The sequence below is a fragment of the Drosophila novamexicana genome, unplaced genomic scaffold (genome assembly GCF_003285875.2).
Source record: "Drosophila novamexicana strain 15010-1031.04,08,12 unplaced genomic scaffold, DnovRS2.1 tig00000434-arrow-pilon, whole genome shotgun sequence".
Classification (NCBI taxonomy): Eukaryota; Metazoa; Arthropoda; class Insecta; order Diptera; family Drosophilidae; genus Drosophila; species Drosophila novamexicana.
The window spans coordinates 1,056,281-1,076,705 of NW_020824802.1; the positions used below are offsets into that span (position 1 = coordinate 1,056,281).

At 39.6% G+C, this 20,425-nt stretch overlaps 1 protein-coding gene across 2 annotated transcripts in view; it reads left to right on the forward strand.

Annotated features, from left to right (window-relative positions):
• LOC115760422 (aminopeptidase N) overlaps positions 1–20,425 on the forward strand; it is a 259,648-nt gene that overhangs the window by 155,981 nt on the left and 83,242 nt on the right. For both annotated transcript variants that reach the window (XM_030701730.1, XM_030701732.1), the window contains exon 6: positions 5,680–5,860. In XM_030701730.1, coding sequence (XP_030557590.1) covers positions 5,680–5,860 — 181 coding nt within the window. The remainder of the gene's footprint in view (positions 1–5,679; positions 5,861–20,425) is intronic.

The window sequence follows — 20,425 nt, forward strand, 5'->3', positions numbered from 1 at the left end:
GTGTATTATAATTTTGTCGTGAAATGAGCAACGAAGGAGACATCTCCGACCCCATAAAGTATATATATTCTTGATCAGCATTAACAGCCGAGTCGATTTAGCCATGTCCGTCTGTCCGTCTGACCGTCTGTCTGTTTCTATGGGAACTAGTCCGTCAGTTTTAAAGCTATCTTAATGAAACTTTGCAGAACTCCCTCTTTCTGTTGCACGCAACACATATCTCAAAACGATCTGGATCGGACCACTATATCATATAGCTGCCATAGGAACGATCGGTCGAAAATTAAGTTTTTGTATGAAAAAAACATTTTGTTTTTCAAGATATCTTGACCAAACTCGGCATTTATTAGTTTTACTGTACTCCTCATATGCATGCGAAATCCCTTTAAGATCGGACCACTTTATCATATAGCTGGCATAGGAACGATCGGTCGAAAATTAAGTTGTATATAAAACCAGTTTTTTGTTTAAGATATCTTGACCAAACTTATTATATATTTATTAGTTTTACTTTACTCCTCATATTTATGCAAAATCCTATTAAGATCGGACCACTATATCATATAGCTGCCATAGGAATGAACCGTCGAGTTTTTGTTTGAAAAAACATTTTGTTTTTCAAGATATCTTGACCAAACTCGGCATTTATTAGTTTTACTATACTCCTTATATATAAGCAAAATCATATTAAGATCGGACCACTATATCATATAGCTGCCACAGGAACGATCGGTCGAAAATTAAATTGTTGTATATAAACATTTTGTTTTTCAGGATATCTTGCCCAAACTCGGCATTTATTAGTTTAACTATGTTGCTTATATAAATACAAAATCCTATCAACATCGGATCACTATATCTATATCATATATCTGATTATTTTTTGATTAAAACCCTTTTTTGGTTATCAAGATATCTTGACCAAACTCGGAATTTACTATTTTCCCGGTACTTCTTAGATTGGGGCAAAGCACTACGAGCATTATGAAAAGGTTGGGTCTGCAAGGGTATTAGATCTTCGGCGTGCCGAAGATAGCCTTTCTTTCTCATTTAAGTTCTGTTTGCTTTTTTTTTTATCTCATGCAAGCTTTGCTTGTTAAGCATTTTGGGTAATTTTCATATTAATTCCTTCCAAAAATAACTTCCAATTGAATCGGGGGTGGTGTCTATTATACTTAGTTCTTATACTTAGCAATTAAAAGCTGCCGATAACGCGGTGCCAATTCGATTATCGAGTATCGTGCAGAAAATTTACTCAGAAGTACAAAAAGGCCGTTCTAAATGTAGCACAATTCAGAAAACGGTATGGTATTTCATATTGAATTTGAAATCGTCCGTAACTGGCTGCCAACCCATGTCCATAATCTTTTCTTCAGATTCGCCCCATCCGATGCTCCTCGTAGCCCTCTACATTTTACGAACTTGAAGTAAACTAGTACAATTGAAATCCAGCTTTTGCATGTATTTCTCTTACTATCATCAAAACTTTCTAAATAGTAGTCCACAGAGTAACATTCAATAATAACTATACATATATCATATTTTGTATTGCATCCTCCTGTGCCGCTGCTAGGAGGAATGGCATTGCCGTCGCTTTACTTTTTACTGGCCCACTTAAGTTCCTTTTCTGCGTCTACTGGCTGCGGCATCCGCCCACTATGTTAAAGTCGTTGCAGTCCCTGACTACGTGTTTCCTATTACATATTGGACACTGTTTGGTGCGGCCTTGGCGTCGCCTTCAGTACTCTGGTTGACGCTGGCATGCAACACTCTACGCTTCTGCACCTTTATATCGACGTCCACAATCGTACATACCACATTGGCGAAGTCCGTTAACCACATGCTAAAATGTACGACATTCGGGAAAGGACTTATCGTTGCTGCATGCCTGGCCCATTCCCCCTCTTGCTTGGTGATAGCTTTGCGAACAAACCTTCCATCAGTGTAGCATTCGCCAAATGCTGTTCTTCGTTAGTTGATTGTATAAAGGCGGCAATGTTACTCACGCGTGTGAAAAATGGCACGATTTTCGAAATGCTGTGCCTTCAACAATCGTTGGTTACTCTCCAAATTGGTACAGTTATACGCCAAAGTTCCGCAAATTAACAGAAGAATATAGGCCAATCCTCAGGTTGGTCCCCTAACTCGGTTAGGTCTGGTAGCTTGCGGGCCAATCTTCAGGTTGGTCCTCTAACTCGGTGAGTTCTGGTAGCTTGCGGGCCAGGCAAACATGTTTCCTCCTAGGAGTCGCCATGCGAAGCTCCTAGATGCCTGAGTTGGCTCCAAAATGATCGCTGAGTAATTCTCTTATGGTGGCGTGTAACCGAACATTGGCTGCTCAACAATATAACGTTGTGCAGAACAATATAGCGTTGAGCCACTTGATGTATACAGCTCTAATCCCAGTTACACTCTAACTTCCACTCTACAATTGCATTCCACTTAAAGCCGCCCGCGGTCCTCACACTATGCTCACATGTGGTTCACTAGTTTTTGACCTCTGCAACTCATGCTCTAGCCCCACCGTGCTGGGGCCAACAGTTTCTGAAGCGCTTACAGCGGAAACTTGCAGTTGTGATATAATGTTCACTATTCTGCCTTCCTGTTTTGACTGCGGCTCATCGTTCAAGCGTGGCTTTTCCTGGGTGACCGTTGTATCATGCTATTCAGCTCGAAGATGACTTTTACTAGATTTTACTCTGGCTGCGTACCAATGGTAGCTCTATAACAGGGTGGGACCTATGCTGTGTCTATTTCCACGAATTGTAACTGCAATTGTTATACCACGTATCTCTAATGCAAGTCGCCGTTGCAGTCTTTTACAAAAAAAAAACATTGAGAACTGCGAATAAAATTCATGTTGCGTGCCAAACGAAGGTGAAGTTGCAACTTGAACACTGCAAGGTCTACGCTTGGCCCCATTTACTCCGGTGCTAATAGATTGTTACATATAGTTGCATACAGTTGCGTAACATACATTTGCGAAAAAAATAATAGACACCACTAAAACACATTTTGTTCTTCATACAAAAAAATGAGATTACTGTTCCGATATTATTTTAATACGATTTTTATACCCTAAACCCATTGTGTTTGTGGGGGATGGCGTCAGATAAGTAATCCTCAGGTTAATGAAGGAAACCAGTGGGTTTTTTTGTATTAACACTTTATTAGCAAAAATGCGGCTGCATGTAACAAACTCTGAATATTAAGTGATTTTAAATATTTTTGGTTGGAGTTATGGAGGTGAAAAGGAGACCCCAAGGAGAGTGCTGAGCGCATCTGGGATCGTATTAGTGAGTGAGTCTCTCTCAGTGAGTAAGTCTGTCTCACTGAGTGACTCACTCACACTGAGTGAGGCTCAGTCAATGCTGTGTTCAGACTAGCAATGAACATTCTTCGCTTCGGCTCTTATGAGGCGCATTACCAACTGATTGCCTCCGTAAAAACAAATGAGGTGGATAAATCGGACCAGGAGACGTGAAAAATCACAATTGGCCGGAATGATTGTGGGGTGTCGCTCATCATAGCCTAACGAGGTTGACGCTCTCACCCGTTCACAGGATCGCAGAATACCCCTTTGATCGATGAAAGGGGTTAAACTGCGAATGCTGATCCTTGAATTGGCTAAATTGGCTAAAAGGAAGCATCCCGACCCCATAAAGTATATATATATTCTTGATCAGCATCAATAGCCGAGTCGATTTAGCCATGTAGCCATGATGTTTAGCTGTAAGTCCTCCTATCAAGTTTGTTTCCGATAATCGATAACTGACTCGATATCGAGATCCTGTTTTGTGGGCAAATTATGTAAATATTAAGAGCTAGAGTCACCAAACTTGATATGTTGCTTTTAGAATATTATACTTATTTATATCAAGTATCTTTCATTAAATACTTATCGCCACCTGCCCGCTACCACCGCAGAGCTATATATCAAGGTAATAACCCAACTTATATTGCCCACCAATGGAGAATACACAAATGTTCAATAAGTTATACTGTAGAAAATTTCATTATGATCGGCTAAGAATTCTGTATACATGCACACACACACACATTCATGCGTCGAATTCTATTGCATTGTTTTCTCTTTTGCTATTTTAATCCGTTTTGCACTTTAAGGCTCCGTTATCTGTGTGACTGATGAGTTGAGGCAGTAGCAAGTGGTAAGGTCTGTTACAAGTTCGAGTCCTATTGAGGAAACTTTATTTATTTTTTTTTTAATTTATTTTTATTACTGCTACAGAGAGGGTTCACTGGTCGGGAATTTCCGACTAGAACCTCTTACCTGTTTTAAATTGAGTCGGTAGCAAGTAGTGTCGGTTTCGGGTTGGAGTCCACCTGACGAAGCCTTTTTTATACCCTGAACCCATTAAAAATGGGTATAAGGGTATATTGTATTTGTGCAAAATCCAAATGTATGTAACAGGCATAAGGAAGCATCTCCGACCCCATAAAGTATAAATATTCTTGAGCAGCATCAATAGCTGAGTTGATCTAGCCATGTCCGTCTGTCCGTCCGTCCGTCCGTGCGTCCGTCCGTAAGTATGAACGTAAGGATCTCAGAACCTATAAGAGCTAGAGACTTGAATTCCCGCGCAGATCGAGTTTGTTTCCGATAATCGATAACTTACTCCGTTTCCAAGCAATCGATAAAAATCGGGAGCTCCCGACTAGGGAATACCCTGAACCCTCTTCTTCCAACATCAAATGCATTATATATATATTATATTTTGAAAGCTATATGCCAAGTTTGGTGACATACGGACAGACGGAAGGACGGACAGACAGACAGACGGATATGATCGACTCGGCAATTGGTGCTGATCAAGAATATATATACTTTATGGGGTGGGAGATGCTTCCTTCTGCCTGTTACATACATGTGGATTTGCACAAATACAATATACCCTTATACCCATTTTTAATGGGTTCAGGGTATAGAAAGTTCCCTTGGCAGAGTTCGCAACTGATTTGGTTTTTATATACATTTTAAAGAAATATTTATGCAAAATAATGTGGTATGATGTGAAGAGACTATTGGTCTGTCGACCAGTAATTCGGTCGAAGCGAAATGAGACGGCGGTTGCGATATCGTATGATTTTTCACCGCTTCGTTGTCTGGTGCAGCTACTTTCATGTTTACGGCGGGAAATGAGCGGCTTTAGGGCCCTAGATGTTCGGGTTACATTGGTGAGGCTTACATTGTCTCCTTTGTAGTGTGAGTTGGTCATATCAAGTGCTTATTGTGCAAGATGCTATAAGGGAAGTTCTGCTTGATATATTTAATTAGTTTAATGTTGATGAGCAGGTTTCATGTATGAAAAGGTTGATAACTTACGGCAAGCTTGTGAAGTGATGTCAGGCTCAAATAAAGGTTTTTGGTTAAGGAAAGAAAAGAAAATGAGAGCCATACATGGCATTTTTGACTCAAGAACTATTTGTCTGTCGAGTAGTATAATCATATATAATAATTATAATTATAATTAATCATAATAATAATAAATCATCTTATAATATTAAACATATTTGTTAAAGTGTAATTCTTTAAGGCCAAATTATAATAAATAAGCTTTGTAATTCTATGGTATACAAAAACTTCACTGCATGTATTATCGTTAGCTCTAATTATCTTTAAGATAAACGCATATAAACAAGTTACATTTTAAATTGCAGCTCAATTCTAAAAGACCATGTAATAGACCATTTTGAACAAACTCCACCTATGTCCACTTTTTCATTTGGCTTTGTGACATCAGAACTTTTTAAATTGAAAGATGACTTTGAAACTGCAAGGAATTCAACAGATCCTGTAATTAATCTTTGGAGTTTTCAAGATCGAACAAATCAATTACAGGTAAGAGAAATATGTGGTTAATTTTGTACTTGAAATTTAAAATTCATGAGCAGTTATACGCTCTAAATTTTAGGAACAATTTTTCGATCCGTACACATAAGAATATTGAATTGTTGAATTGAATTGAATTGTTTGAATTTTGTTGTTTCACGCAAGTAGGGAGAAATTAGCTGCAAAAAAGGTTGCTACTACCACTAACTAAACAACAAACTGGACAACCAGTGGACGGCGATTTGTGTATTTACCGTTGTACTGTCTGTTTGTGTATTTGTCCGCACAAGCAAAAATGTCTACAAATTCAATTTTTCTAAAAAGTCGTAATAATATGAAATATTGAAAGGGTTTGCCATGTCTTTGCGCTATTCTTGCATTTTAGCTCGTTATCGTTGGTAAGGGTAAGCGTTGCCATGTGTGCATTTAAATATCTTGGACTCGCTATTCACGCATATTTGCATATTTTGTATATGAATAGAACAATTTATGCGCTGATCTGCCTGTTGGTTGCCTGACTGCCTGTCCCTTGCAAATTTGAGAAGAATTTAAGTTTTTGTGATTTCTGAATTTCAGGCGTTAAACACACACAAATGTGCAATAATGGGCAGATCATGGGCGCAAAAGAAATTTTCATTATTGGCACGCGCATAAATTTTTTTAATTATGTACAAAATATGCAAGAATGCGTGAATACAGAAAGTCCAAAGAATCGTAAATGCACACATGCCAACGCTTAGGTACCCTTATTTCATATTACTGGTGCCTTCAAAGGGTATAAATGCCACCGACTTTTAAAAAATTAAATTTTTGCTCATTTTTGCTTGTGCGTTCACATGCACACACATTTAAACGATCCCTTAACATAAATAGAGAGCCTTGAGAGCACTGAGAGTAAGTGGAAGCGAGAAAAGAAAACAGCGATGCCGTTCCATATCACAAATCAGCTAAAGCAATTTCTTGTAGTGTAATCAAATAAAAAACATCATACGTATATCTTACTCTCGCTAGCGATTTTGGACCAGATGTCTTCGAATTTTTTTGCCCCCAATGGTTGCTCAGCATGTCCAGTCTACATGTTGTTTGGTTAGTGATAGAATATAAAAGATCCGTCATGTTTTTATACCCTGAACATATTGAAAATGGGTAAGGAAGGTATTATGTATTTGCGCAAATGTATGTAACAGGCAGAAGGAAGCATCTCCGACGCCATAAAGTATATATATTCTTGAGCAGCATCAATAGCCGAGTCGATCTAGCCATGTCCGTCTGTCTGTCCATATATATGAACGCAAGGATCATAGAACCTCTAAGAGCTAGAAACTTCAAATTGTAGCTGTAGGTCCTCCTAGTGCCTGCGCAGATCGAGTTTATTTTCGATAATACTTAGATAACATACTCCGTTTCCAAGCAATCGATAAGAATCAAAAATCGCCAAACTTGATAAGTGGCTTTTAGAATATTATAATATATATATCAAGTATCTTAAATTTTATACCCTTTTTTTTTTTTTTTTTTTTTTATTTGTGCGCTGGAATCGAACAGTGCCTTCTGATCTCTACCAAGCGAATAATTATTTATAATAGAGTAGAGTTACTATTTGGTTACTTATTTTATATTTACAAGGATGTTATATACAGTGATGGTGTTTAATACACGTGCAGCTTGCGTTGAGGCTTTAGAAGCCAGTCGAGCTCTTGAAGCCTTCGCAAGCATTTTGTTTTCGTTGCGGCAATGTGGGGCCCCCATACAAGCCTTCGGTCCAGGTGGACGCCTAAGTAGCAGAATGAGCTGATGAGCTCTATGGTTCCTCCGTCAAAGCGTAGCCCCTGGCAACTCTCTGGGCGAAGCGTAAAAGTGACGCACACGGACTTGGCGCAGTTAATGGCGATGTTCCAGTTAGCTGTCCAAGTTTCGACTTTCACTAGCCAGTCCTGCGCTGAATTTGTTGGAGCTTGCTGATTTTCGTGCGAAGCTAGGAAGGCTGTATCATCCGCGTACGGTTCCGTACGGTAGTGCTTTGTCCTCGTGTGGGGAGATCAGCTGAGAACAGGGTGTAGAGCACCGGTCCGAGTACGCTGCCTTGTGGGACACCTGCTTTGATGCGCTTGCAACCTGAAGGTGCGTCCTGCCAGAAATGAGCTCAAGATGCAGAAATTTAACGCAGGGAGTAGAGCTTTGATTTTGCAGAGGAAGCCGTCGTGCCTGACCTTGTCAAACGCCTGTTTGACGTCAAGGAAAACACCAACGCAGTATTGCTTCTTTTCATATGCCTCCTGAACATGGTTGACTACTCGGTGGACCTGTTCGGGGCAGCCATGAGACTTTCTGAAGCCAAATTAATGGTTCGGAACAAGGCGCGTCTCCTCGTCGAGCTCCATTAGTCAAGTTAGAAGGAGTCGCTCAAAGACTTTGGAGAGCGTTGGCAGCAGTAGGATTTCAACTGTGTAAGCGGTTTACCGGGTTTGGCGATCATGTTGATTGTCGCTCGTTTCCACTGCTTCGGGAAGTGACCAAGCCTGAGCATTGAATTGAAGATCAACGCGAGCGCCCTGATGCCTTGGCCGCTCTATTGTCTTCTTCAGCTCAAGCGCTTTCAGCTGTGCCCCGATTTCAGCAGGGGAGATACTCCTTATTGGGAGAGCCATCTGCAGTGGCGCTTCGAGTGATTCAGTCACTTTGCGGCACTGTGCGACATCAGCGAATTGGAATGGCATGAAGGTCTCCTCAAGGTGGATAGCAAACGCATTGGCCTTTTCCTCGTCCGATTGGAGCCAGTGGCCGGAATGACCCTTGATCGGGAAGGTAAAAATTGCTTGCCTTTTAATACCTATGGTGAGTTTCCACACTGAGAAGGTGCTGTTGCCGTCATGCCCAGCTCTTTCTAGTAAGCTGTCGAGGTTTTTAATTCGGGTCCTAGCCAGCAGTCGTCGGAGCCGGTTGGACGCAGCCTTCTCAGACGCCTTTTGTTGGCGAGTAGACTCCTGACTTCTGGGCTGAGCAGGGAGCTTCTAAACGTGAGAGGGCGAGGTGCAGTTTGCGGGGCTGCACGTCTGGCAGCTTCTGTTATTTCAGCTGTCAGGTGGTGGACGTAACTTTCCAATTCGCTTGCTGTATTTATTGCGACGTTAAGCTCTATGGAGTCTATGGAGCCGAGGTTAAAGTCGCCTCTGCCGGATCGGAGTCGGATAATAGCTGCTTGCATATGACAGTGGCAGGACGACTCAAGTGGATGGTGGGACAAGAACGACCTGATCAGTTGAGCTGCTCCTCCATGTTGACTGTTATCTGGATGGTTGGCGGTATGGAGAGTGTAGCCCGGCACTCATCAATGTGGTGGAGCTCGATGAAGGCTGCGATCTCGTTTGCTTTCGAAAAGACTCCGTTGGCGTTCCACAGTGCTATCCTCAGTGAGTTCATTTTAGAGCCTGTTGTTTTTTGCGCTTAGCATAGTATTAAGCGTTTTTAGCAGGGTCTGTGCAAGGTATATAACTTTGTGGAACCTAAGCTCGAGGGCTGAGATGGGGCTGTTGTCAGCAGCTGGTTGGGATCGACTGGGAACGCTGCCTGTGTTCCTTCTGCGCGACGAAGAGCGAGCTCAATGCTCGGCGGTCTGGCTACCGCGTAGGACGCTGGCAAACGATTGTTGGCCGGGAGCGAAGCTGCGAGCTGGAGGAGCTGTTGGGGGGCGATGGTCTCTGGAGCGGCTAGCGTCTCTTCCATTTGCCTTGTGCTGGTTGTTTTGCTTGAATGTGTACTGCATGTACTTCTTGCAGCCCTTGAAGTTGGCTGCGTGTGATTGCCACAGTGGTAGCAACACCGATACTCGTCCTTGTCACTGTGCATTCGTTTGTGGGATGGTTGTCCCCACACTCCTTGCACATATAGTGTCTCGAGCAGTAGGTCTTGCCTGTATTCTTGGCATCTTTTGCACTGGACTGGGCCTGATGTCTTGCGATGCTTCTCCCACGATATTTTGTGTCTGCATAACTCATTAATTGACTTGATTAGGCTGTTATTGTCCGCCTTCCTGAGATTAACGAATCTCATGTTGAGTGGTTCGTTGTTGACTCTGCTACGCGGGGTGTATATGCGGACAATTTGGTGCCCCTTGTCTGCCAGTTGCGCAGAAATGTCTTCGGATGGGACCTCGTGGTGCATGTTTCTCAGCACTATGCCGTTTGGTCGGTCCTTTGTCAGTAGGTGGTGGTGGAACATGCAGCCGTTCTCGCGAAGGTGCCTTGCCAACGCTCGGTAGTCATCCGAGTTGCCGCACTGGACTATACAGTCACCAGAGTTGTGCGCTCTAACGGTGTAGGTGTCTGCGCCTAGGATGCTGTCTAGTTCCTTGCAAAATGTAGCGAAGCTAACGATATCTGGCACCGTTATTCTGGGAACCTTAGGAGAAAGGCGCTCATTGAGAGGCGCCGTCTGGGTGGGTTGCAGGTGCGGGGCACGCTGCTGATTTGCCATTAGTTGCCTGCTAGCCCTTACGCGTGCTGCGTGCGAAGTAGATGGTTTATCGTCTAAGTCTTCATCGACACCATTAGTGGCTTCATTGTTGTCAGTTGCCCCTACCTCCATGTCGCTTTCCTCTTCATCGCAGAGGGCCGAGAACCGATTTTGGCTTCCTTTTTTGGCTTCGGAGATGCTCGCCTTCTTGCGCACAATACTGGGCGAGAGTGTACCACCTTCTCTTTTTTTGGCGACCCCCATTCCGTTCTTGAACTTGGTCTATTGGTACTTGACCTTGGTCGTGGGGGGTGTTTGCTGAAAATGGCATGGAGGTCCGGGGTTCCAGCAGGATTCGGTCCAATGAGAGATAGGGTAGTGGAGCTTTGCGAGCGGATCCCATGTGCGAGGGACGACGTTACCTTAGTCGTTCCTAGGGAGCAGGCAGTTGTGGTGATGCAAGTCGTAGTAGGCAGCGTAGTACCCCCGCACAGAGTGATGTAAGCCAGTAGAACATTTTCTACAGGGTTATATATGGGGGACGCCGGGTAGTCTGGGATAGGTTTATTAGGGTTTGACGCCATTAGGTTGATTATTATTATTTTTGGTTTTTATTTCAAAGTTTAAGCACTTAATTACAAAAATCTCCAGTATTTTTGTAAAAAGTGATTTTGGTTAACGGGGAGCGAAACGGTGACTGGAAAGTGTCAGCACTGTCACTGGCAGTGACTGACTCGCCAACACTGGTTGTGCTCCGATTGGCTGGTGCTTTGCTTGTGTTGGTGAGACTTGGCTAAAGCTCTCTCACAGAAGATCTGCTCACTCAAACACACACACACCCTACGGCTGAATTCGGCGATCAGCTGAGCGCGGTTTGAGCTTAGCTAGAGCTTGCTCTCTTACGCCCGCACTTTACTTTTACTTTTGTGGAAAAGAACAAATATTTTGTGTATTAATGCTTATACTTGGCATTTTGGCTGCTAGAGGAAGCACTTCTGTTTTTTTCGCGCTCCAAAGGCGGGATTTCTTTGTTAAGCCCTGGGGCGTGCTTAGTTAGTGACACTGTCACTGTAATTGATTGCCTTTTGGCTGGGTTGCACTAAACATACACACACACGGGAGAGAACAAAAAATAAACAGTCGATCTCCGCGGAAGTTCAATGCGACTGTCATTTTATACCTATCGCCGACTCCCCGGGACCACCGCAAGCCTATAAATCAAGTTAATAAACCCAGCTTGAATAGCGCACCAATTTAAGACACAGTTTAAATGCAATACACTTTTTGAGAATACCCAAATATTCTATGGAACAATAAGATATACTGTAGAAAATTTAATCAAAATCGGTTTAGAAACACAAACGTTATTAAAGAAAACGTGCTTTGACTTTCCTAATATAAGCGTCAGCAAGCGCAAATTGCAAACATTTCTGCATACATGTACACACACACACATTCATTCGAATTATATCAACAGCATTGCGATTGCGATTGTATTGTTTTCTGTGCTGCTATTTAAATTCGTTTTTTCTCAAGAAGACTTAATTATTGGAGTGATTGTTGAGAAGAGTCGTCAAGTCAGTTGCGAGCTGCAACCCTGCCAAGGGAACTTGTTTTTCCTATTTTATCTTTATTACTTTAAACGAGCGCGTTGCGCTAACTGCATTTAGTGTTGGAATAAGAGGGTTCAGGGTATTCCCTAGTCGGGAACGCCCGACTAGAACCTCTTACTTATTATACCCTGAACCCCTTAAAAATGGGTATAAGGGTATATTGTATTTGTGCGAAATTCAAATGTATGTAACAGGCAGAAGGAAGCATCTTCGACCCCATAAAGTATATATGTTCTTAATCAGCGTCAATAGACGAGACGATCTAGCCATGTCCGTCTGTCTGTCCGTCCGTCCGTCCGTCCGTATGTATGAACGCAAGGATCTCAGAGCCTTTAAGAGCTAGATGTAGATGCTCCTAGCTCCCGCGCAGATCGAGTTTGTTTCCGATAATCGATAACTTGCTCCGTTTCCAAGCAATCGATAAAAATCGATATCGATATCCTGTTTTTTGGGCAATTTTGGTAAATAATAACAGCTAGAGTCACCAAACTTGACATATAGCTTCTAAAATAGAATGTATGTATGCATTTGATGTTGGAAGAAGAGGGTTCAGGGTATCCCCTAGTCGGGAGTTCCCGACTAGAACCTCTTACTTGTTTATCCTAATCTTTTAGCCTTACTGTCTGCAAAATTGTAAGAAAGAGTCTATTGCAGAAGCTTAATCAATTATAAAAGTCAACCTTCCGAAAATGGTTTACATGATCCATCAATGTCGATTCTTTGATAAAATCAAAAGTAGGATAAAAGGGTCAATCACACAACACAGTACATCACAAATATCAGATCACTCGATGACCCTGAAATAATGACATCTTATTTAGACCGTCAATAGCCTCATGTTACATAGGGGCAACAGAAAGGTTAGATCCATTGGCTTTCAATATTCGGAAGATTCAAGTAGTAAAGTAAAGAAGATTAACAATAGGTCCTTATCAGAAAATGGGAAAAAAAGGTCGGCCTTTAACGCTATACGCCCAAGTTCGCTATGGACCTCTATAACAAAATAATATATATTTAGCTTTCCCGTCACGCTGATTTAAAAAAAAAAGATATGAGCTCTCCTCTCGTAACAACATAACTGACTTCTTTAACTTTTTGTAAATAGTGCTGGTTCTGGCGACCTTTCCATTTTATAAATATTTATTTTGCTGGCTCGAGGTCCGGAGTTTTATTTAAAACAAAAATGAAACACAGTTTTGCTTTAACTTGTATTTCACCGATATATTTCGGCTGAGCATCGGCAATCGTCTTTAGGAAACAAAAACAATTAACATTAAAATAAATTCATTGTTTTACACTTCGGGTGGACATACAGACGGACATAGCTAGATCGACTTGGTTATTGATGCTTATTAAGAGTATATATGCTTTATGTGGTCGGAGATGTCTTCTTCTATGCGTTACACATTTTACGATAAAATTATAATACCCTCTGCAGGGCTATAAAGAAACTTAGATTGTGACATTTACGTTAATTTATTTCAAGAATTTTATATGGGGACACGGAAGGCTTTAGCTTCTTTTTACTTATATTTTCATTATTGCATATAGAATTAATATTAATATAATTACTATACCGATACCTAGGGATATGTTTATTTATTTATTTAATCAATTGTCGACAAAAAAGAATGTCTTCACATTAAAAAAAGGGAATATGCTAAAATATATGATTAAATCCTAATAGGAATTCAAAATTTTCTAATACGATTTTGTCTATTTTATACTGCGGAGGCCTGATGTAAGAGCCGTGTTCAAGGATAGGGCGAACAAAAGAGATGTATAGGAATTTGGTTATAAAAGGATCGTTAAACTCTTAAGACCAATGTTTAATGAATTCAAGTACACCTTTGGCCTCATTACCGAGGTAGCTATATGAAGATCGAAAAAGAGTTTAGAATCAAAAAGAACGCCTAGATCCATAACTGTAAGTATACGTTGCAAAGGGATATTGTCGATTGTATAACTGACAAGATAAAATGTAGTACGATTAAATGTCATAAACATACACTTTGAACAATTTATATGAAATTGATTGGCCGAACACCAAAGTTGCATAGCGTTCAAATCGTCTTGTAGACGAGAATGTTGTAGGGGATTAGTGTATGATAGAAAAAGTTTGACATCGTCCGCATACATGAGTACACGGGCACATGATATAACAGAGGGGAGATCATTTATAAAAAGAGTAAAGAGTAAAGGTCCAATATGACTACCTTGAGGAACACCAGAAGTAACGTGAACCCGTTTAGAGGTAGTCAGCCTCAGCACTACTCTTTGGGTCCTACCTTTTAAATAAGAATTCATCCAAAGCAGAAGAGACAGGGGGAAACCTATTCGGTCAAGTTTAAAAAGTAAAATGTCATGGTGCACAGAGTCAAACGCCTTACTGAAGTCAGTGTAAATGACATCAGTTTGCATTTTCGAAAGGAAAGCATCGTTTACCAAGGAAGTAAACTCAAGCAGATTGGTCGTAGTTGACCGATTCTTTACGAATCCATGTTGAACAGGGGAAACAACTGATTTGCAGAAATGCTGCAAATTCGAAGTGATTATTTTTTCAAATAATTTAGGAATAGCGGACAGTTTTGCAATGCCCCTGTAATTTCGTATATCAGACTTCCCACCTTTCTTGTGAAGAGGAATGATATAAGATTCTTTCCAAAGAGATGGAAAGACAGAAGTTTCAAGGGATAGATTAAAAAGCTTTAGCAATGGATAAAGAAGGGAAGAACTACACTCCTTGAGTAGAAAACTAGGAATATTGTCCGGCCCAGGAAAGTAAGAAGATTTTAAAATATTTATAGCAGAAAGTAGAGAGGAATAGGAAATAATAGGACCAGGTTTAGAACCGGAGGAAGTAATAATGGTAAGAATTATTATAAGGAGAAGAGTAAGGCAGGAAGAGTAAGTTGATTAGAAAAAGTTAGCTAAGAGGTTAGCGGTATCGGAATCATTGCTTGCTTTATCTGTCCCGAGAGAAAAAGAAGAATGGAAACTTGAAGATATACGCTTGAAGTTAACAAAATTATAAAACTGTGGCGGATTCGGGCAAATCGCCTTTTACAAAATGTAAGATAATTTTTATAGCATTGAGAAATCAGAAAAAAGAAGTTCGACTTGGCTCAAGAATATTTAGCAAAGTCAATACTCGAAAAAAAAATTAATAGCAATATTCATATCAACCAAGTCATATAAAAAAGACCAATCGGTAGCATGAATACGTTGATTAAGAAAGGAATTATTCTTTTGTAAAGCAACGGCGGAGCTTATTGGTAGCTGATGAATGAGAAATAAGAGTATTGCAGTTGACCATTGCAACCTCTTAAGTAGGATGATATATATACATCCTCACGAAGAGATAAAGGAGGGGACCTGGACACATTGGCAATAAGGTAATCGTTGACAAATACTAGATCAAGTGCTCTATTCAAATGATTAGAACTTGAATCGATATGAAACAACGAAAGGTCCAGCATGCAATCTATAAAGTCATGCTGTGCTGAGGGTACTAGATAATTTTCGGCAGTAAATAATGACCAAGAGATGTTCGGTATGTTAAAATCACCCAACACTATAAATAGGTCACTATCACGCGCATGTGTAGATACTTCTTTAATACAAGCAACATGTTTAAAATAAACTTGACTATCAGAAGAAGGAGGAACATAAAAGCATGTGATATAAAATTCTGAGTGGAGAGTGGCTTTCACGGCAATTTATACCCCTTAACCTAGAGACGGCAAATCACTTTTATGTACAATGAAATTGTTAAAATAAACTTAAATAATCAAATATGCTTGAATTTAACTATGCTTCTGGGACACAAAAGGCTGTCAAAATAAAATCTGATGGGGCTGAGGATAAAATGGGAGTTGGGGGCAACTTGATTGCTATATTGCGCGCAGGTCTACATTGTGCTGAAGCAGTTTCGCTAACTGGGACAGGTTCAAATACAGGGTCTACTGGGTCTACTTCAGGGGATACCACAACCATAATATTTCGACAATCGCTTGGAGAAGGCGATAATGACAACATTGGGGATAAATTCCAGTTCCTAGGCACGGGAAAAAAGGCATTGCTGCTTGGACAGATTTAGAGGGCAAATGCAAAAATTGGGATTCTAACCGGCGATTGGGTGGAGACTCGAATTTTTCTTTGCTAAGCAACTCGAAACTCGAGTCAATATTACTCGAGAGCTGCTAGCCACATTATTCAGTTTTCAAAATTGATTTCTCACAGAATTATACATTCTGGAGAAATCAATTTGCTCGTCGATGCATACTGGGCATAACCACATCCAAGCCAGGCCAAAATACCAAGCCACCACATTCCTTGGCGGTGGAAGCGATTTTGTCGCAATCACGCCCAGTGAGACCTGCATATTTATATTCATATTCTCACACAGCCAACACAAAAAAAATGTAAGCAAACGCTTAAAAATTATTCGAACACAAACAAATACACGATATATTGGAAGCTTATGTCTACTAAGTAGTATAATCTCCTGTTGGTTATTGATTGACAATCGGATAATTTTGTATAATTGAGACGGATGCCTACCAAATAATGGAATTTTAACATTTATAATTAGCTTCTTATCAATACATATATAAATTCCCTTTGCAGTTAATAATGTAAAAAAAATTTCGTTTGATTCTGTACCTGTTTTTTTGCCAGGTAACATTAATATTTCTGGTATATTTTCTTATGTCCAGTCCGTTTGTCTGTTCGTATGTATGAACGCAAGGATCTAAGAACCAATAATAGCGAGATATCGATTCTTATCGATTACTTGGAAACGTGACAAGTTATCGAATATCGGAAAAAACTCGATCTGCACAGGAACTAGGAGGATCTTCAGACAATTTTTTTCAGAGTATAATAAGATAAATAGAAAAATGAGAATTTCACAAAAACTGGCTGGACGATTTTCATGATGTAAAAAAACAAAATGATTGATAGATAGACAAAATATAGCTAGAAATATGTTTAAGTATTGCCATCAGTTTGAATAAAAATGTAAAGTAAATATTGCCAGCTTGTTTTTTCTTGCATTAACATAGGGTATAATAGGACAAAAATGGAAAAAGTGAATTTCTTAGAAACTGGCTGGATGATTTTCTTGATGTAAAATACAAAATGATTGATAATTTGCGATCTATTAAACTATCGTTTGAGGCCATTATCGGAGAAATTAAAAAATATATGTAAAAATAGTTAAAACCTTTTTGTTATTATACCATGTATAAATACATAAATGTACTGTTGCCCTTTTTCGCAGTAGTCTATTTTACCAAAGATAATATTTTATCGTAAAATGCCATTTATTTCATTTATTATTGCATTTCTTTCCCATATACAAATATTTTGAATTAATTTGATCCAGCTACTGTATGTATATCATTGTTCAAAACTGATTCTAACCAATAATAGGACTTTTGAATGAAGAACGTGAGGTGTACTAACATTTTATTATTTTTCTAAAAAACTGGAAAATCGTTTTTTTTTTGGAATTAATGCGTAAAGCTTCCTAAAACATGTATCTTCAAGCTGGTATAACATGCATTGAGGGCCATTATTCCTGAGAAAAGATATTAGGGTTCAAGTGCAAGGTTAATTGTGTACGGTCATTCTTTTTGGGGCAAGCAACGAGGTAACTGCACTGTTGTACAAAAATTTTAAATGCGTGTTGATCAAATTTTATAATTCAAGATTGGTTAGTTGAAACTATAGGCTTTAATCGTGTAACTGCAGGTTTCGGGACCATTTTTTCTGAATTAAGATATTTAAAGAATGGTGGAAACCTAATTTTTTAACCCCTTTTTTCACCCATATTATAAACTAAAATTCAAAAACAAATGAATGTTAACAGTAAATAATTACATTTTTTGCAATTTTGCATTTAACTTTATTTGGTTTTGTGCTTAAAAAAATAATTAAGTACACGTAAAAGTTAGCGATTCCTTTTCCGAAACCCAGTACGACGAATCGAAGCCACCGCCCAGATAGATAGAACATAGAAGCTATATGTCAAATTTGGTGACGCTAGCTCTTATTATTTACCAAAATTGCCAAAAAAACAGGATGCCGATATCGATTTTTATCGATTGCTTGGAAACGGAGTAAGTTATCGATTAGCGAAAAAACTCGATCTGCACGGGAACTAGGAGCACCTGCATGTAAAATTTCAAGTCTCTAGCTCTTATAGGTTTTGAGATCCTTGCGTTCATACATACGGACGGACGGACGAACGGACAGCCAGACGGACATGGCTAGATCGACTCGGTTATTGGTGCTGATATAGAATATATGTACTTTATGGGGTCGGAGATGCTTCCTTCTGCCTGTTACATACATTTGGATTTTGCACAAATACAATATACCCTTATAGCCATTTTTAATGGGTTCAGGCTATAAAAATAGTCCCTCGGTAGCGCTCGAACGCGCGACATATCGCGCCACTTGCCAATGACTCTACTCAACAGCCACACCTATAATTCAGTTTTATTGAGAAAAAACGAAGTAAAATATCAGCACACAAAACAATACAATCGAAGCACACGCGCATGAATGTGTGTGTGTACATGTATACAGAAATTCTTCGATTGTGCGTCGCAAACGCGAGCGCAGTCAAAATACCGAAAAACAAAACAAAAACCGATCTTAATGAAATTTTCTACAGTATATCTTATTGTACCATAGAATATTTTTGTATTCTCAAAAAGTTAATTGCATTTAAATTGTAGGTTGAATTGGTGGGCAATACAAGTTGGGTTATTAACTTGATTTAAAGCTATGAGGTTGTAGCGGGGAGGTAGCGATAGGTATAAAATACATATAATATTCTAGAATAAAAATATCAAATTTGGTGACTCTACCTCTAAATATTTATCGATTGCTTGGAAACGAAGTTAGCGATTTTCGGAGACAAACTGCACATGGACCAGTAGGACCTACAGCTAAAAGTTCAAGTCTAAAGCTCTTTTAGGTTCTGATATCCTTGCGTTCAAACATACGGACGGACGGGCATGGCTAGATCGACTCGGCTGTTGATGCTGATAAAGAATATATATACTTTGTGGGGTCGGAGAAATACAAATACATTATACCTTATAACCCAAATTCAGTGGCTCAAAAAACAAGTAAGAGGTTCTAGTCGGGAGTAAACATATAACTTGTGGTGACTCTAGCTCTTATTATTTACCCAATTTGCTCAAAAACAGGATTTCGAGATCCATTTTTATCGATTGCTTGGAAACGGAGTAAGTTATCGATTATCGGAAACAAACTCGATCTGCGCAAGCACTAGGAGGACCTACATCTAAAATTTCAAGTCTCTAGCTGTTATAAGTACTGATATCCTTGCGTTCATACATACGGGCCGACGTACAGACCGAAGACGGACATTGCTCGATCGACTCGGCATTTGATGCTGGTCAAGAATATATATATACTTTATGGGGTCGGAGATGCTTCCTTCTGCCTGTTACATACATTTGGATTTTGCATATATATAATTCGATTTTTCTTTATTCGCTGTGAGTTTGAGTCTTATAAAAACCGCGCACAGCTCTAACGGTTAAATTGAATTAAATACAAGGCGAAATTTCACGACAAGTTCATTTATTGAAGATCAACTTTAGACTAAAATTCAGTAGAACTTATTATGCTTATTTATGCTGAGAAGCTTATTTCTACGTAAAGACGCGCAGCTGCAATTATCTGACTGAGGTGTCTATTGCTTTGTGTAACTGTACAAGTGCAGCTGCAATTATCAAGTAAGGTGTTTATTGCTTTGCTTATCTGTTTGGATGCAGCTGCAATTATCTGAATAATGTTTTATTGCTTTTGCAGGCGATAAGCGCTTGCAGATTCGCAGCTGCAATTATGCTACCTTCTTATATTTGTCCCTATAACTGTGCATATGTGCGAATATGCCACTATATACCCTTATACCCATTTTTAATGGGTTCAGGGTATAAAAAAAAATTCTTTCCCCGGTAGGGCTCGAACTCGCGACAGACCGCACCACTTGCTATGCCTCTACTCAGCAGCCAAACCAATAATTAAGCACTTTTGATAAGAAAGGAACTAAAATAGCATTACAGAAAAAAAGTCCCATTTACTATGCTGTTAGAACGCAAAGCAGACGCGCGTGAATGTGTGTGTGTACATGCATACAAAAATTCTTAAAGCTGCCCCATCCAATTGCACAGTTGCATATAACTTTGTTTTTTTCTTAACCGATCTTTATGAAATTTTCTACAGTATATCTTCTTGTACCATAAAATATTTGTGTATTCTGAAAAAGTCTATTGCATTTAAATTTTGGCTTAAATTGGTTGGCAATAAAAGTTGGCTTATTAACTTGATTTATAGCGCTAGGGTGGTAGCGGGAAGGTGGCAATAGGTATAAAATGAAAGATACTTGACATATATATAATATTCTAGAAGCAACATATCATGTTTGGTGATTCTAGCTCTTATTATTTATCCAATTTGCTCA